Consider the following 16,893-nt stretch of genomic DNA (forward strand, 5'->3'; position numbering starts at 1 on the left):
TCCTTGGTGGTTGGAAGCTGGAAGTCAAGGGCAGCAGAACCGCAGCGTGAAAAGGGGCCAGCCTTTAGGGATGGGGAAAGGAGGGCCAAGAACCCGGATTCTGAAAGATGGGAATTGAAATCCCAGCTCTCTCTTGCTCCCTTTCTCTCTCTCTCTCTCTCTCTCTCTCTCTCTCTCTCTCTCTCTCTCTCTCTCTCTCTCTCTCTCTCTCTCTCTTTCTCTCTCTCTCTCTCTCAAACACAGCCCTACACATACCCCCATCCTGGATTTTATACATATACAGAGTGTACCCAAAGCACTCTCCACAGACAGTGTATTATACATATTGCATTAAGTGTTCCCATCGGTTGCCATTTTCTTCCAGATATTTCCTTACTTGTTTGACACGTGACCTTTGAGCATTCCTAAGTACGGGAACATTTTTCTCTGGGAAAAAAAAAGTTAATTAGTAAAACATTGTGATTGGCCTATAGGCTTTGGCTTTTGATACACCCTGTCCATCCATCCATCCGTCCGTCCGTCTGTCAGTCTATTATCAACCTGAATCATTACCCTGCAGGATGAAGGCCTCTTTGCTGAAGGTAGTGGACCATAATCTACCACACTGCTCCAGTGTGGGTTGGAGTATGTGTGTGTGTGTGTCTGTAAGGCTTGATTCCCATGTTCTGGAGCAAGCTGATCTTCTGTGCCTCTTTGATTTCTTTTGTATCTAGGATAAAAACTGGCTTTCTCGCCCTACCTTGAATTTTCCTTGAATTTCCTGCAACTCTTCACCCATTTTCTGGGATGAAGCACATCAGCTCTTTCCTACAGACTGAAGTTCTCCAAATTCTCTGTCCTTTCCTTCCCTTCTTTCTTTCCCGTCACTCTCTGAAGCAGGCCCCTTCCTTGCTCAGAGGCTTTCCTTCCTCGCCTCCTCAGAGTAGCTCTCTGGTGCTTTCTAACCAAGAGGAAGCCTAGGAAGGGGGAGTATGGGCACTGGAGTTTCCCTAAGAGGTCCTTCTGTTTTTGGCTCAAGAGAAGGACAGTAGAAAGCATGTATCTGTCAGCCCTTCCTTCAGTTGCGGTGTCATCATGGAGTCTTCCCAGCTGGGATCCTCTTGGCATCATGAGCAAGAGAGGTTTGCTTCCTGGGGTGCTTTGGGAGTAGCACTTGGCAGGTCAGCTCTGACTTGCATGGAAGCTGCAGGAGAGAAAAAGATCCCGTCCATCCCCAGAGCTGGTTGCTGAAGAAGCACCGGGGGACTTCTAAAATTTTTTTTTTCAGGGTTTGCAAAAAACACATTGTCAGAACCTTAGGGATGTGTGATGAGTGTGTGTGCACGTGTGTGTCTGGGGTACACCTTGAGTGTTCACAGGGAATCTTTGCAAGTCACATTAGCCCTCTCTTTCTCTCTGAATGCACAAATAGAACCGAACCTGCACGAATGCCGATATTCTTCCGGATTCCACCAAAGAAATCCTTTTCCCCGGATTGGGGTCTGGGCGTTGATTCTAAACCCATTTTAGTTATTTATTTTACAAGATTTTCGAGTCTCCGGGCGAAGCCCATTCCGAGCAGCATAGATTAAGTTAACTTCACTTAAACCATTAACATCAACAATAAAACAATAACAAGCATCTCCCCTACAGTTTTGAATAAATCATCTGTAATATTCAGTGACTCTGTTTCCCATCTGTAAACTGCAGCCATGTTGGTTGGGTGGGCAGCATGTGATCTTACACTCATATCTGGCCCTTGGGTCAATTTTGAAGAGCTCTTGGACTAATTTTGGACACCCTGAAAATTCCTGCCCTTGACAAAGAAATCTCTCCTTGCGAAAGGTAATTCTCCAGTAGGTTGGACTGTCTTTGAAATGTTGCCGTGTTTTCACATGGTTTGTGGTCTCTGAGGACCCTCCCCCCAACGTATTGGTACCCTTTAAAAGGTTCATTTAAAAAAAAGAAAGAAAAGTGAAGCTCATGTCAGAGACCACACTGCAAAAACAGATTTTCCAAATGACGTTTACAACATCGTTATTTCACTGGCGAGTAATCATTTGTGCATCGGGAATTAAATCAGAAGCAGGTGTCTTTTGATGTAAGGAAGGAAGGTGAGACTCTCCGTCCAATGATGGCAGAGCAGGTTGTGTTTGCCGTCTAAAGTCTTACGGAATATCGCCTTCATTACATTAGTTGATTAGTTCAGCCAATTACTATAGTCCCAGGAACGTTCTGCAGTCAATTGGAGCGAGAGGGCATTTCTTCATCTTAGATCGCAGGCTCCTTGCCTGCTCAAAACTTGTCTTCTTCTGGCCACCAACGAATGACCTATGACATTCAATAATGTTGTCAGTGGGTTGTGAGTTACAGCCTGGCCAGAAGTCAGCTCAATTATTTCCAAGGCAACGTTCAAATACCATTGTTCTTTTCGGCACACTTTCCACCATAAATGAAGAAAATCGGTTCGGACAGTCTGAAATAGCAGGGTTTGGAAATGTGGGTATGATGAATTAGAAGACCAGCTGGGCGGTCTTGCTCGGCTCTCCAAATCAACGAAAATGACATTTGAGGATGTCAGGCAGGGTTGATCAGCTGCAGCACCGCGCACGGTCCCCAAATGATTGATCGTTATTATTTAACATTTATTTATTTTTTGCATGCTTCGGTCGCAGCCTTGGAGATTTCCAAAAATTGCAAGAGAAGGGAAGAGATGATTAAACGCCCACCTAGTTTGGACTCCCCACCTTTGGAGTCCAGGCTCCGGCACACCACTTAAAAGGCAGGCACAGCCCCCCGCTCGGACAAAGCTGCGATTTCTGCCACAAGAAGCCGAAAGAACCAACATTTCTGTCCTTGAACTCTAGGGCCCGTTCCACATATTGATTATGAGCTCCTTCTCTGCGCTTTCTGCAGCCCAGAGAGAGAACGTGAAGCTCTGGGATGTGCTACAGTTTTGCAGAACAGCAGAGGCTATCAGTGGGGCAGGGGAACCGCGTTTGCTCTTGCGGGGAGAACCAGAATGGAGTCCTTGGCTTGATTTTCCTGTTTGTGCTTCTCGGATGGAATCAGTGGCTTTTCCCAGGTCAGCCCTCCCCAGAATAGCACCCTTGCGACACGGTAGGACGGTTGCACGTCGACCTCCAGCCTGCAGGAGTTTGAGAATTATCATCCCAACCGAGGGGAGGGGAATGCGTTGGGAAAGGCGGCCATTCCCTCTGCATGTGAATCGTGAACGATGGGAGTTGTGGTCCAGCACGCATGGGGAAGCTGCCTTAATTCACCTGAAGTACCATTGGGTTCTTCTGCCCTGAAAAAAAAAATCTTCCCATTTCTCCAATAGGTTGTCTTTTTCCACCGAGGAGATATTTTGATCAGGGACTGAACCTGTTTTGATATTTCAGCGGCAGCTGAGAAATGTTAAATTTAAAAAGGGGGGGGGGGTTCAAGAGGAACTATGGAAAAAGGGGCTCTTCTGCAGGGGTTTTGCTGGATTATTTTTTGGGAAAAGGGGGCCTTACCCTTTCTGAAGTAACAAAGGTTTAGGGTTAGGAGCATCAATATCAACTTTGCTGTTTTATTTATTCATCTGCTTGGACTCTGTCGTGCAAAGACTCCTGGCCATTTATAACTGCAGAATAATACTGTTAAAATGGAGGCTAGCAATGCCATAATCACACGTCACAGTAATACAGGCGGTGCACCGTCCTCTCCCATGTGCTGTCCAGAACAGCTGTTTTTAATAGTTTCTGGAAGGCCTTTAGGGTGGGCGCTAATCTGCCTTGGTAGGAATAACCTCTTAGTCGTGAAGGACCGTTGATTTGTTGAAAGATGTTGGCAAACGTAATTGTCCCAAGAATAAATGGGAATGTTATCTTTGGGGGCTAAACTAGGAGTCCCCAATGCAGTGTTTCTCAACCTTGGCAACTTTAAGATGAGCGGACTTCGACTCCCAGAATTCCCCAGCTGGCATGCTGGCTGGGGAATTCTGGGAGTTGAAGTCCACATCTCTTAAAGTTGCCAAGGTTGAGAAACACCACCCTGATATCTTAAATACATTGAGGCATATGCTTGGTAGGTGTGCACAGAATGCAACCATTGAGTTGTCTTGGGCTAAGCCCTAACCTAAGCTTGGATGCCTGGAGATGGTTTAGCCTTCACCCTGCCATCGGCTGCTCTGTTTGCAGGAGACTTCTTGCAGAAGCCCCGACTCATGAAGACGCTGACGTGGTACTTGGAGAAGCTGACTGTCCACCTGTACCCTTCCTTGGAGAAATTTGAGGAGGAGCTCTTGAACTTACTCGTGAAGGAGCAGGTACCTCCGTATCTCTATGTCAGAAAGGTCCTACATGCGCAAAAAAGGAAGGTGCCCAGAACTGTTTTTCCTCAGAACCTACGTAATTATAAGTACGATTGCAATTACAATTCCATTATTAATCAGAGCTCTTAAGCTCTTTTGATCCTCACCTTTGCACAGAGTGTTTCTCCTCCAGGCACGTCTGCTACTGCAGTGTTGGCTACTGGAACCATAATGTACGTCTTCCTCTTGCCGAAGCCAATACGGGTTCTGTGGCGTTCTACCTCCCGCACGCGCCCCCCCGATGCCCACCCCAAAACTAAGATTAATAAATTGAGGCCAGGCCCTTCCATTTCTGGAAAAAACAGTCTTCTGTGACCGGCTCCGGTTTGAACTGATTTGCGTTTTTCTCGCTTTGCATAATCTACTCTGCATTCGTTCCTGTTTGGGGTAGTTTGTTCTGCATGTCTTTGCCTTTGTAGGAGGGCGCTCCTCAACCATTTCCAATGTATTTCAAGGTGCTGATAGAAGGCACCTTGGGGCTCACATTATTTCCTAAAAATTCTTTGGAAATTCTTCTCCAGATGAGGGCCTTCTGTTGTGTTAGAGCTGGAATCCAGGTGATGGGGAAAGGGACGCAGCTAAGCAAGGCTGGCTTAACCTGTGTGAGCTGGAAACCTCTGAAAGCCTCTGAGATGTCCTCAACGCTCCTCATCTTTGCTAGGCACCTTCTAGATGACATTCGGAAGACGCCTCGTCCCGAAGGATTACAAACTCCCTAAAAAACAAAGCAGAACAAATGTTTAGGAAGCTGGGTTTTTTCCCCCCAGTTACAAGAGTTTAGCTGGAGTTTAGCTCCTTTTAATACCAGGCGGCGAAAAACGATGGGTGATTTCGAAGAGGAACGGAGTTTCTATTATCAGGACAATAACAACGCTTTTGCTCATTTGTTTGCATGTGGATCGTTTCAGAGACGGCGTTTTTTTTTCCACGCCTCCCTGGCAGCTGCCTTATTGTCTTTGTTCTCCTTCTGATGAAGAGAAAGATCTTCTCGGCTTCCTGGTTGCCATTTTATGATGATGATGATTTCCCCCCCCTCTTTTTTCCAGGAACGTGCAAGCGCTAATGAGCTATTTTGTGAACAGCCAGCTTGAGATTAATGGACACACAGAGTGACTCCTAAGTTTTAATGTTGTCTCTGGAGCTCCTGTAATTTAAGAAGCAATAATGACCTTAAGGAAGAGGTTGTTGATTTGTCAGATGCGCCGTGGCTTTTCGCAGGGGGAAGATGAAACGCTTTAATATCCCACAATCACTCTGGGGCAGCTTTCATTTTTATTAGTTTATGACATATTGCCTAAAATTACCACCCGCTACCCCACCGTGCATCGGTACATGGGTCCAAAACGGAGCTGCGTGTGAAGAGCTCCCATTTTCACGAGGGTGGGCTGTTTCCCAGTTTTGCGGGGCAATCTGAAATTTCTTTCAAAAACCCTTTTTTGCCCCTGTTGAGGTTGGATTTTCTTTCCTCCCCGCCACTGCCCCCAGGCAAAAGAGGTTGCTTTGTAGGTTTTCCTTCAAACCAAGATCTTCTCTGGGGGCTGCTGGGCCTCTGTCATGTTCTGTAGCAATACTACACCGTTAGGGTTTCTGTTGGTAATGCTAGCAAAGCTGTGTCTTCAGGGCCTTCCGAAAACCAGTCGAGTTGGGACAGATCTAATAATAATCCTTCTTACTGGGGATAGAGACCCAAGTGCTAAGCCTACATACAATGGTGGAGTGACTTCTTCTCTTTTGATTTAATCTAGGGTAATTCGATCCTGGATGGGACCTCCCTCGCTATACAGGAGCGCCGGCTGCATGTCGGGGTCCACAATGGCTTGTGCTTCGTGCAGCCCCCGCAAGTGGTCGTGGTGGTCCCAGTGGCGCTGCCAGAGGCCGATAGAGCACGGGGAAGTACCGGCAGCGTGCGCCAGAAACAAGGAAGCCCTCTCAAGGGCAGGTGAGAAAAAGGGAACGGAAGCCATGGGTACACCAAGGGAATGAAGTGTGATTCTTTTCTGGAAGAAAAATATTAGCATGATTGAACCAAGGAGATGATCTTTCAGCTTGAGAGTGCAAAAAAAAAAGCCTGCTGCTTGATTACAACAGCACTCTTTTTTTTCAGTTGGGATACTGATGCCCCTCTTGAATAGCTCGAAAGGGGGCTGTTGGAGTGGATTGTGATGTCCAACGCTGTAGTATATAAAAGCAAAATTAGAAAGAAGCACGGTAGAGTGGTAACCAAATTAAGCAGCAGTGGCAGCATTACAGAGGTTTTTCTGCCAGTGTTTAACGTAAAGAGAAAGCGGATGGTCTGGGTGGGCCGTAGCAGAGGAAGAAGGCCTTTTTCCAGCCCGGTTCTGTTCCGAAGGAGGCCAGCTGGGGTGAGAAAGAACTATGCTGATTAAGGCTTAAGTAGTGGAGTAGCTCGTAATCTAACACCTTTGGAGGCCACTGGTTGGGGAAGAAGGTGCTCCATATTCATCTGGACCTCTTGGAGGTCTCCTGAAAGGCTCCAGAAATGACCATGCATATAGCATCTGAAGAGCAAGGACTTGGGAGCAGGGATGCTTCTGATGACCAGAGATTGTCTTGCTCAGCTTGGATCACCCCTCTCCAGCTAAGTTGCCTTTCCCAACCTGATTTTGGAACCCATAGGTCATTCAGCCAGAATGACCACTGAGCATCCTGGCCTGATGGTTATGGGCACTGAGGCCCAGTGGATCTGGAGGACACCACGTTGGACAAGGGATGAAAGGTTCATTGAAATCAAACACATCTCCCACAGGTGTTGTGGTTGCGCTCAAGGGGAAATAAAGATAAAGATGCTCAGGGCCAGTTTTGAAGGTTGTGTTAGGAAGTTGCTGAACATTAATGGAGATCCATCACCCTTTTTTACTGGTTCCTTGGTGGCCTTCCAAACACAGTGCTGAGGGGCAAGCTCTTATCCTGCGAAGCCACATTCACCTGGCAGAGATGGTGCATCACCCAGCTTTTGGAGTGGTCTTCCTGTTGGAATATGTCTTCTCTGTTGCAAGTGGACCTGATGGGAAGGTAGGAGACGACATTCATCCATCCATCCATCCATCCATCCATCCATCCATCCATCCATCCATCCATCCATCCATCCATTTATATAGCCACCTATTTTGGTTTTTTTCTACAGGTAATGCAAGGGTTGATTAAGTGGACTTCTTCGTAAGTGTACAAATATTTTTCTGAAGCTGGTATCTTCCAGTGGTGCTGGTCTTAAATTCTCATAATTCATTGGTTGCTCTGGCCAGGAATTAAGGGACTTAATGACCCAGAGGACTGGGGGATACCAGGTTGAGGGCATCTCAAGGACGTCTGATGAGATACAGACAACTGGATAAGGCAGCTTTCCATATTGAAGGGGGCTGTACAATCAATTGGATTATGCCTCTTGCTCTCTAGAATAGGCCCTAATATTTGTGACTGCACGGCAACCTTGGAAATTCCATGTTTGTGGCTCCCCCCACCTTTGGGGGGATTTGGAAGCACCCTGAAATCTTAGTTGGGCTGTCAACATTCAGCATCACATTGGGTTCTTTGAAAAAATAAGGATGGGAATGGGAGTTCAAGGCATCTGGGAGGTATTTTGAAGTTTTATTTATTAATGGGGACAGAGGAACAGTCCCGACAGAGCTCACCATCTATGCTAGAGTTCTTGGATAGCCCCTGTCCACACTACCCCCCAAGCATGTTTCCTTAATGGGACATCATTTTGCCATTTCTGTGATGGTCTCTGGATGTGCGTCGAAAAATACAAACCGAATGCAGCAGAAAGCTTTGTAATAATGAGAAAGCTCCCTGCTGTTTGCTATTATTGTGGCAGTGGGTAAGTCATTCCGTCCAGCCTGTGATTTGCAATTATAGCTGATATATGAAAGGGAGGAGCACTTTGAAGCTGCCTCTTGGAAGCGCTCCTCAGAAGAAGGTGAAGATGTATGGCCTTGAGAAAAAAAGAGCCCTGGAGATCTTCACTCCCTCCTGCGTTTGCTCTGCTGAGGCACGTGGTAGGTTGAAGTGAAGCTTCCCAAACCTTTTCATCTAGGGACTTTTTATTATTATTATTGTGGCTTGAAACGTGCTTCTGAATTGCAGTCTGGCACTTCAAATCATTGCGCCCTTTCATCACTTTTTTTTTTTTTTGGTTTGTTTTGTTCTGAAAGGAGGAATGGCCTTCGCAGATAAAATAGCCAGCCCGCCCCTTTTTCTCCCTTGCCTTTAAGCGATGCCATGAGGTTGCTGGAATTAGGGCAGGAATCCGAATCAAAGACTGAACCCCAGACCCAGAGTCCCCAGGAATGTCATAAAGCTGGCCTGGCCATAATTCCAAGATGGATAATAATCCAGGAACCCCGGTAGATGGGAAGTTGTGTTTGGAACCAAGAAGGAGAAATAGGCCTCTCGAAGCAGGAATGGATCTGAGCTATCGGCAGAATAAGAATTAGAGCAAAGAGCTGAAGCCGAAGAGCAAAACCAGAGTATCTCTTCTCCGCTCAGTTTCCACTGCGTGGAATTACTCAGCTGACCCTCCTCAAAGAGCTACAAAGTTCTGATGCTCAGGAGCAAGGAGAAGGCCCTTTCTCAGGCTGGAGGCATCTTCAAGACGGCAGATTTGTAACGGGAGAGGCGGTCCCTTGGATAAATCATTGAGGGCTTCAAAGGCCAGCATTCACATTTTCAATTCAGTCCAGTAAGGAGCATGCCAGTCTTTTCAGTTCAGGCATCCTATGATCCTGGGATGAGTTTCCCAGCAAACTCCTGCTTTGGAGGGAGAATGGAGACGGCATCTCCCCGGGTTCAAAATCAAGATCGCTGTCTTACACTTTGATGTCTTTCCACCCAGTGGGCTAGAGACCAACCTCCCCCATCCTGACACCGAAGCCCCTGGTGCATCATCTGTGATCCTCTAATCTGGCTTGTTTGCTTTTTGGCCAATGGTCTTTTGAGAGCCGTGGTCAACGAGCTCAATGCTCTGCAGCTCTTTCAATGAAATTGGGGGAATCAGTCCATTGTCATCTCTATTGATCTCGCAGCAGATTAATTTCCCCCTTAAAATCCTGAGTCCTGCATGGCCGCCTTCGCCCGAAGAGGACTAGTTTTACGAGATAAAAGGAAGCTGGTAGCACAGGAACCATCTTGAAGGAGTCATCAGTATTCACTTTCCTCTGGATTTTGCAGTTTTGCAGTGGTGTCTTCTGTCTGTGCTAGGTTAGCTTCAGATAGATCAGTGTTTTTCAACCTTGGCCACTTTAAGATGGCATGGCTGGCTGGGGAATTCTGGGAGTTGAAGTCCACGCATCTTAAAGTGGCCAAGGTTGAAAAACGTGGAGATAGATGAAAGCTTCCATTTTGCTGCCTTTTGCTTTAACCAGAGAGAAGCATTCAGAAATAAGGGCCTTGTATTTTTCTCTGTCAAGGCTGCCATTTCATTCTGCATGACCTGTAGACTTTTTCCCAACTTTTGGTCCAGATCATCACAGCACCGCTTTGGAAATAATTGTCTTTTCATACCCCGGCGCCCTCCAATTGGACTTGCCTTCCCGTGACCGTTGCGTTAGGAAAAGGTGAAATGTATTTCTTTTAATTTAATTTAATTTCTTTTTTTTAGGGAGGCTGAAAAAAGTTTTGCACGGGCATACCGTGATTTTGTACTTTAACTCCACCAACCTCCCTTTCGGCAGAGGTCAATTAACAAATATTTGATTGTAGCTCAGGGCTCAAGCAGGCAGCCTTTCCGCGAGGCACACAGCGAGGCAGCCTAAATAAAGCCAAAGTCCAGCCTGGCATGCTTTTTACTTATTTTGAGGAAGCTGGGAGCCTTAATCAGCCTCTGCTGTCCTTTTCATTAATGGAATTATCCCTCCCCATCCCCCTGTGCTTCAGCACCACGGGTTTGCACGGGCGACCGTGCTTGGCTCATTGAGTCAGTATTAGCTCTGATTAGGAGTGCAATGCTTCCTGCCTGGGTGTGAGAAGGTTCCACTTCTTGCAAAGTGGAAAGTTGCTGGCCGAGTCCCTGACACCTTAGAAAAGCATTTGCCCCTGGGGAGCCCTGCTGATCGTCTGAAAGGACATTTTTATGCACCCTGGTTCTGGCGGGTCTTGGATAAGGATATTATGCAGCTATGCTTTTATCTGTGTTTCCGCCTAAGCCTTTCAGCGTCCATCTGCTTCTCCATACAGCGATCCTGTGAGGCTAGACTGAGGCTTCATGCCCAAAGCATCAGGCTTGGGGAGAAATGGAGGTGCCTAATCCAGAACAAATGTCTCCATTGCCCTAGCGCCCTTCTTCTCCCCAGCCCACAAGTCTCAAGCTCTGCCAGAAATCTTGCAAGGAGTATAGGAGTGATGTTGTAAATAAAGAAAAAAACAGGCAAAGACTACAGTAGGGGCAGGCAACTGGCTGCCCCTTTGCTTACTTCAGCCTTGGGCCCTGGCAGCCTAGGGATTGTGGGATTTGTAGTTCAGGGCATTGGAGAAGCACCACGTTTCCTACCCGGTTTGGACTCTGCCCCCATTCCTAAAAACTAAACGATGTCAGGAGCTGCCCAGGATCTTGGTCAAAGCAGCGATTGATCTCGTCCAGCTTTCTAGCAACCCTCTGCCAGTTGAGGGTTGAGTCATATGTGTGGAATCCATCCTTCTGTTCTGGAATTGCTCTCTGCTGGGTTTTAGCCATAGACCTAGAAATCTGTTTTCCTTTTTTAAAAACAGCAACTCAGAAAGCCTCCACTCAAAGTGTACCTGGTGTAGCAAGTTAAAGCAGGGGGACACCCACCCGCTCCTCCCGGATAAACCTCCAGCTTGGCGTGCAGAGGAGTCCTGGTTAATCCCCAGCTTCTGAAGTGGCCCTGATTTGAGACCAGAACTTTGTGGATCACACTAGCCCAATCTCTCCAGCTCGAGGAAGACCCCTTGATCAACCGGCTCCAAATTTACCAAACAGAGGCAGCCTCTTGCCTGCGTTTGACTTGCTTGCCGACAACAACATTACAGGGGGACCTCATTCAAAAGCCATGCTGAAGTCAAGGTAGATAATGTGCTCCAGACCTACAAAGCAGTAATTCTATTAAAGGGACTAGCTGGAAATTGAATCTGGCTTGAGAAGCCCAGCCTGGCTCTTTGGAGCCATGGTTTCGAAATGCTTGCATCTTCTGTAGATTATTGGTGTGAAATGGACTGGTCAATGGTGGACTGGATCATTTACCCTGGTTTTTGCTTTGGGTTGTGTGCAGTTTTACCTCCCTGTCATTTCATGTCTTCTTTGAGAGTTCTCAAACATTGGACAAAGGTCTCTGGAATTCCAAGTCATTTTAATTGCCCACAAATATTTAATTCACAGAGGTGAGCTAAGGGTTCCCCTAACTCCAGTAGCTCTCTCCATCTCTCTCTCTCGTCACAATGGCTGCAGTTTTTCTTGTGCAAAGCCGCAGTACGAAGGGGTTGAACCGCAGTCTCTTCGGTATCTTCTGCTAATATTTCCCCATCTTCTCCATGCAGCAATGACTTCCGACGTCTTTCTTCTTTCTCCTCTTTAAATATTTCTCAAGAGCCTGAATTTACTTTGAATTGTAGCCTTCTTGACACTCTCCCTGCAGGCCTCGTCCATGGCTTTGTATTTGTCTCATTTCTGATTCAAGCCCGTGTTAAATGTATGCTCAGCAGAAGATAATGCAAAATGTGGTGATGGCCACCAGTTGAGAAGATTTTAGGAGAGGACTGAATAGATTAACGGAAGAACAATGGGGCTTTCAGCGGTTACTGCTCTTGATGGCTCTTGACTGTGTCCTCGGTCACAGATCCGGCACAGCTGCTAGGGAGAAGGACCTATGATACTTCTGCCCATGGTTGTGAGTTTCTGAAATGCATGGTGTGATTTGACTGATGATGCACCATCAAGTTGCTGTTGGCTCTTGGTGACCACATAAGATAAGATAGATCAGTGATTCTCAACCTTTTTGAAGTTGCCACCCCACTAAGGAGCGGAAAATTTTTCAACCTTGTGAAAATCCTGTAATTTAGGGTATGGGGGGGGGGGGAGTTACTGAATTATAAAAGGCAAAAATTTTAAGTAATTTTTTTCAGTAGACTTACACACCAAATTTGTTCGATTTAACTCAATACTTTTGCCCTGGAAGGTAATTGCATTCCTTTTATTAAAATTAAAATGACTAATGCAAAAAAAAAATGCTTAAATGCTCTTTTATGTAAATACGTTTATTTCAAAATGCTGTAAATACGTTTGTTTATTTTTTTGATGCTCATTTTTAAACTTTTTTAAATTTTTTAAATTTTTTTTGCAAAATTTAAAAAAATTTTTTAATGTTTAAAAATTCTTTATTCTTAATTAGATAATTTAAAAAAACAGCAAAAAATACGCTAAAAGAGTAATATCAATGAAACATGCTTGATTATGTCAGTGGGACGGTTGTGCTTGTTCAGAGCCATTTTCTGAATGTTCGGTTCAATATTGTTAGAGAGATGAAGGCAAATAAACAATGAAAGTAAATCGAAACTGAGGGGAAGAAACAAACGAAGCGAACGAAAAGCAACTCAAGAAACATGGGTCAAATCAAACATTCATGTTGAAAGGACGCTCAACGCACGCGCTGCGATTAATCGCGCGGGAAAACAGCTGATGCACGCGCTGTGCTGGTTGGGATCGGAGAAGAATCGTAGTGTCGAGTTCTTCAAGGTCAGCCGACCTAGAATACAAATTCGTCTCCCCATTCTTAGAAGTGCGTGAGGGCAGCCGTCGCGTAAGTTCGTTTTATTGCTGGTACAAATGGTGTAAACCGGATAATCGATTTAATAAATTTTTGGGGGAGTTTTAAAAAAGATGCTCATCGCCCCTCTACCGCCCAAAACATGCCCACCGCCCCCCTACCGCCCAAAACAAGTTCACCGCCCCTCAGCATCCTCCCACCGCCCCCTGGGGCGGTATCGCCCCCGTTGAGAACCAATGCGCTAGATCATCTGTCCGCAGCGTGGTCTTTCAGGTCTTCCATTGCCACTCTGAGTCCCTCCACTTTGCTGTTGGTTATCTTCTTCTTCCCATTAGTCGATTATGGGCCATCAAGTCTGTGTCAACTCTTAGCAATCAAATAGACAGATCTTCTCAAGGGTATCTGTCCCTAACTTGGTCCTTCAGATCTTCCAACAGTGCCTCCATCGCCACTGAGTCCATCCACCTGGCTGCTTGCTGGTCATCCTCTTCTTCTCCTTCCTTCCATCTTTCCCAGTGTTACGGACTTCTCAAGGGAGCTGGGTCTTCGCCTAATCTCTCCAAAATATAATAATTACTTGGCGTGACGCAGAACGCTAAAATAGACCGCTTAGCCCAAACCGGTCACTGTTCTCTCCTTCAACTTTCTTTAGCTACTCCCTGCTTGGCTTACTTTTTCTGAAGATTTGCAGTTGTGCTTCCCATACCCCTCTTTCTTAGAGACCTGCTCGCTTCTTTCAGAGCTCTCCCCGCAGCCCAGAAGAAGGGTGGGGGGGGGGGACAACCTTTTTTCAATAAGATTAAAACAGCAACCAGAGTCCTCAATGCAACTATTCCTGTAGAGCAGTGTTTTTCAACCTGGGCCACTTTAAGATATGTGAACTTCAACTCCCAGAATTCCCCAGCCAGCCATGCTGGCTGGGGAATTCTGGGAGTTGAAGTTCACATATCTTAAAGTGGCACGGGTTAAGAAACACTGCTGTACAGAAACTAAGGCTAAAACAAAACTGAAAACAAGCAAACCACCATCTTCCAGATTTCCTGTCTAAATACTAACTTCTTATCTAGTTGGCTGCAGAAGTTGGTTTTCCGTCCTTGTTCCTTTTGACATGGTTGGCCTAGGGCTTTTGTTCTCCTCCCAGTATTGTTAATTAAACACAGCCATCATCCTTTCCCTTGATTTCTCCAAAGCGTCGGCAGCAACGAGCGCTGCCCAAGATCACCGCACCCTCGAAACTGAGCGGGCGGCACCATTTTGCCTGCCCTCTGGACGCCGGTGCCCCTTTTGTGACTTCTGGAGAGTCGCCCGCCCTTGGTGGCACTCCTCAGCGAGGAGCAGTAGGGGTTGGCAGGATCTGCCCAGTGTTAATTGAGCATTAAACGGTCCTTTTCCTGGGCAGATTGTAAGTGTCAGCACCACACAGGCTGCTTCCTTGTTGGCTCGGTCCGGCGCCTCCCGTGCCAGCCGGGAACACGCAGCTCAGCCTCCTGCATGCAACGGTTACGGAGACAGCGGCTGTTCTCTTGATTTCCCCCGGGGTTTGGGAATGGCCTGAGATGTCATTTCTGCTTCGTGGCTTCCCGGATTGTGCCAACCCGCTGTTAGAACGAGCAACTCTTGTTGCAACAAATACGCTGTCGGAAATATAACAGATGAACTAGCTGGGGGTCTCTTGGGAAGGAGGAGACCGACGTGCGCCTTTCTGGCTGAGAGAGAGAGGAAATGCCCTCTTGGGTTAAAGTAGGACATATCTAGCAGGGGCTTCCTCAGCTGGATTTGCTGCCCCCGCCTCCCTAAACAAAGCAGGGCATTCTTTTTGCAAACGGGGAGCCAAGCGCCACCGCCTCGGTGCCAGGCCGATAGAAGAGAAGAGAGGGAGGTTAGCATCTTCAACCCTTTCCGCCCAGTGGACCAAAGAGCTTGATGAACTTGGCATGCTTGGAGGTGACTGGCCAGAGCAGCTGATTCGGGCGATCCCGCTGGGATTTCCAGCACCCCACTTCTTCGCCAGACGTTTTCCCCTCTTTAACGCAAGGGAGCAACGTGTGTTCTGCTTCTGCCCCCTTCGTGGCTTCCGTCAGTAAATGCCACCCCAACAGAGCCTGGTTTAACATTTGTAGATAAGCAATCCTATTTCCCCCACGGGTCAGAGAAAACCGAGAGCGGTCTTATTCACGTAGACATTTGTGCGGTAATCATCATCATAAATCTCGCTTGGTCTGACATCCAAGCCTATTAGTGGAATATCAGTCGCGAGGCATAACTCCTGCTTAGGGCTTTGCGTTCGAAATCTTGCCCAAGTGAACGGCGTAACAGGAGTGCATTAAGAATTAGGGTTGTTTCGCGGTGCAAAGTGGCCCCACAACTTTTGATTCTGTGGTTGGTCCCAGACGCGTGAGCAGCATTGAAAACATCGGTCTTGCGCCTCTAACTCGGCGGCGTTTTTCATAAGCAGTTAACAAGCTTCACTAAGGTGGGTAAAATAAAGGGTTGGAATATTCCGTATTGACAGATCGATGGCTAAGGGCTTTAAAGAACGTTAAGTGTGTTTTTTATGATCTTAAGATGGGACTAATTCAACAAAAGATTTTCTTTCATGCTTATTGGGCATAAACAGCTGAGAGAAGATTTTAAAGGGGCCGGCTTTCAGCTTCATTATCCTCAAAGAGGGAAATGGAGCGAGCACTCAGTCATAAGATATGGGCCTCTTTCGCAATTGCCATTTTGGTTTAATATCTGTAAGCTTGTTAATACGATGTTATGAAGATCGATGCAGTTTAACAGTCTGAATCAACTTTTGAATCGTATACCCCAAATGTGGAATTTATCACTTATGAAGAACTATGGATTTACTGAGCATGGGGTGCGGCAATACGCTTTCAATGTTGGAAAGACAGCGCAACCCTTGATTTACAATCTTGGATTTCCAATATGTGTTCGCTTTTTGTTTATGAACTGGTTCTCTGCTGCTATAATAGAAAGACTGATCAATATTACTCTGGGTGGTCAAGGTTTAATGCTGTGTTTAAAAACTAGGCCGAATGACTTTCAGAGCGTGCATTATAATACGTTTCGGTTTCCTTGTGTGTGAGTCTGTGGTCTTCCTTCCTCCCTCCCTCCCTCCCCTTCCCTTCCCTCCCTCCTTTCCTTCCTTCTTCTTTTTCCTTCCTTCCTTCCTTCCTTCCTTCCTTCCTTCCTTCCTTCCTTCCTTCCTTCCTTCCTCCCTCTCTCCTTTTCCTTTCTTCCTCCCTCCCTCCCTCCTTTCCTTCCTTCCTCTTCTCCTCCCTCCCTCCCTTCCTCCCTCCTTTCCTTCCTTCCTCTTCTCCTTCCTTCCTTCCTTCCCTCCCTCCCTCTTTTTCCTTCCTTCCTTCCTTCCCTCCCTCCCTTCCTTCTTTCCTTCCTTCCTTCCTTCCCCCTCCCTCCCTCTCTCCTTTCCCTCCCTCCCTCCTTCCTTCCTTGTCTCCCTCCCTCCCTCCTTTCCTTCCTTCCTCTTCTCCTTCCTTCCCTCCCTCCCTCCCTCTTTTTTCTTCCTTCCTTCATTCCCTCCCTCCCTTCTTTTTCCTTCCTTCCTTCCTTCCCTCCCTCCCTTCTTTTTCCTTCCTCCCTCCCTCCCTCCCTCCCTCCCAATTCAATTCAATTCAATTCAATTCAATTCAAAACTAAAAATTAGCTCTTCCGATTTGGCTGCCACAGACAGGTTTCTATGCCAGTCTGCCTGGTTAGGTGCGCCGGCCTCAGGTTCCCCCTTCTGCCAACTGCTGCAGCACCTTCACGCTATTCCCAATTTAATTTGACTCCCTCCTTTCTGGAGGGCTGATT

The 16,893-nt window shown here is 46.8% G+C and overlaps 1 protein-coding gene across 8 annotated transcripts in view; it reads left to right on the top strand.

Annotated features, from left to right (window-relative positions):
- Window positions 1–16,893, top strand: part of NPHP4 (nephrocystin 4) — a 94,914-nt gene that overhangs the window by 30,006 nt on the left and 48,015 nt on the right. For all 8 annotated transcript variants that reach the window (XR_015797379.1, XM_088147616.1, XM_088147618.1 and 5 more), the window contains 3 exons: window positions 4,167–4,294; window positions 6,085–6,278; window positions 7,246–7,372. Coding sequence is in view for 7 of the 8 variants with exons in the window: in XM_088147616.1 (XP_088003742.1) it covers window positions 4,167–4,294; window positions 6,085–6,278; window positions 7,246–7,372 (449 nt within the window). In the remaining variant the exon portion in view is untranslated. The remainder of the gene's footprint in view (window positions 1–4,166; window positions 4,295–6,084; window positions 6,279–7,245; window positions 7,373–16,893) is intronic.

The sequence above is a fragment of the Python bivittatus genome, unplaced genomic scaffold (genome assembly GCF_059951505.1).
Source record: "Python bivittatus isolate LINGU-HERP-01145 unplaced genomic scaffold, Pbiv_v1 ctg000510_np1212, whole genome shotgun sequence".
Lineage (NCBI taxonomy): Eukaryota > Metazoa > Chordata > Lepidosauria > Squamata > Pythonidae > Python > Python bivittatus.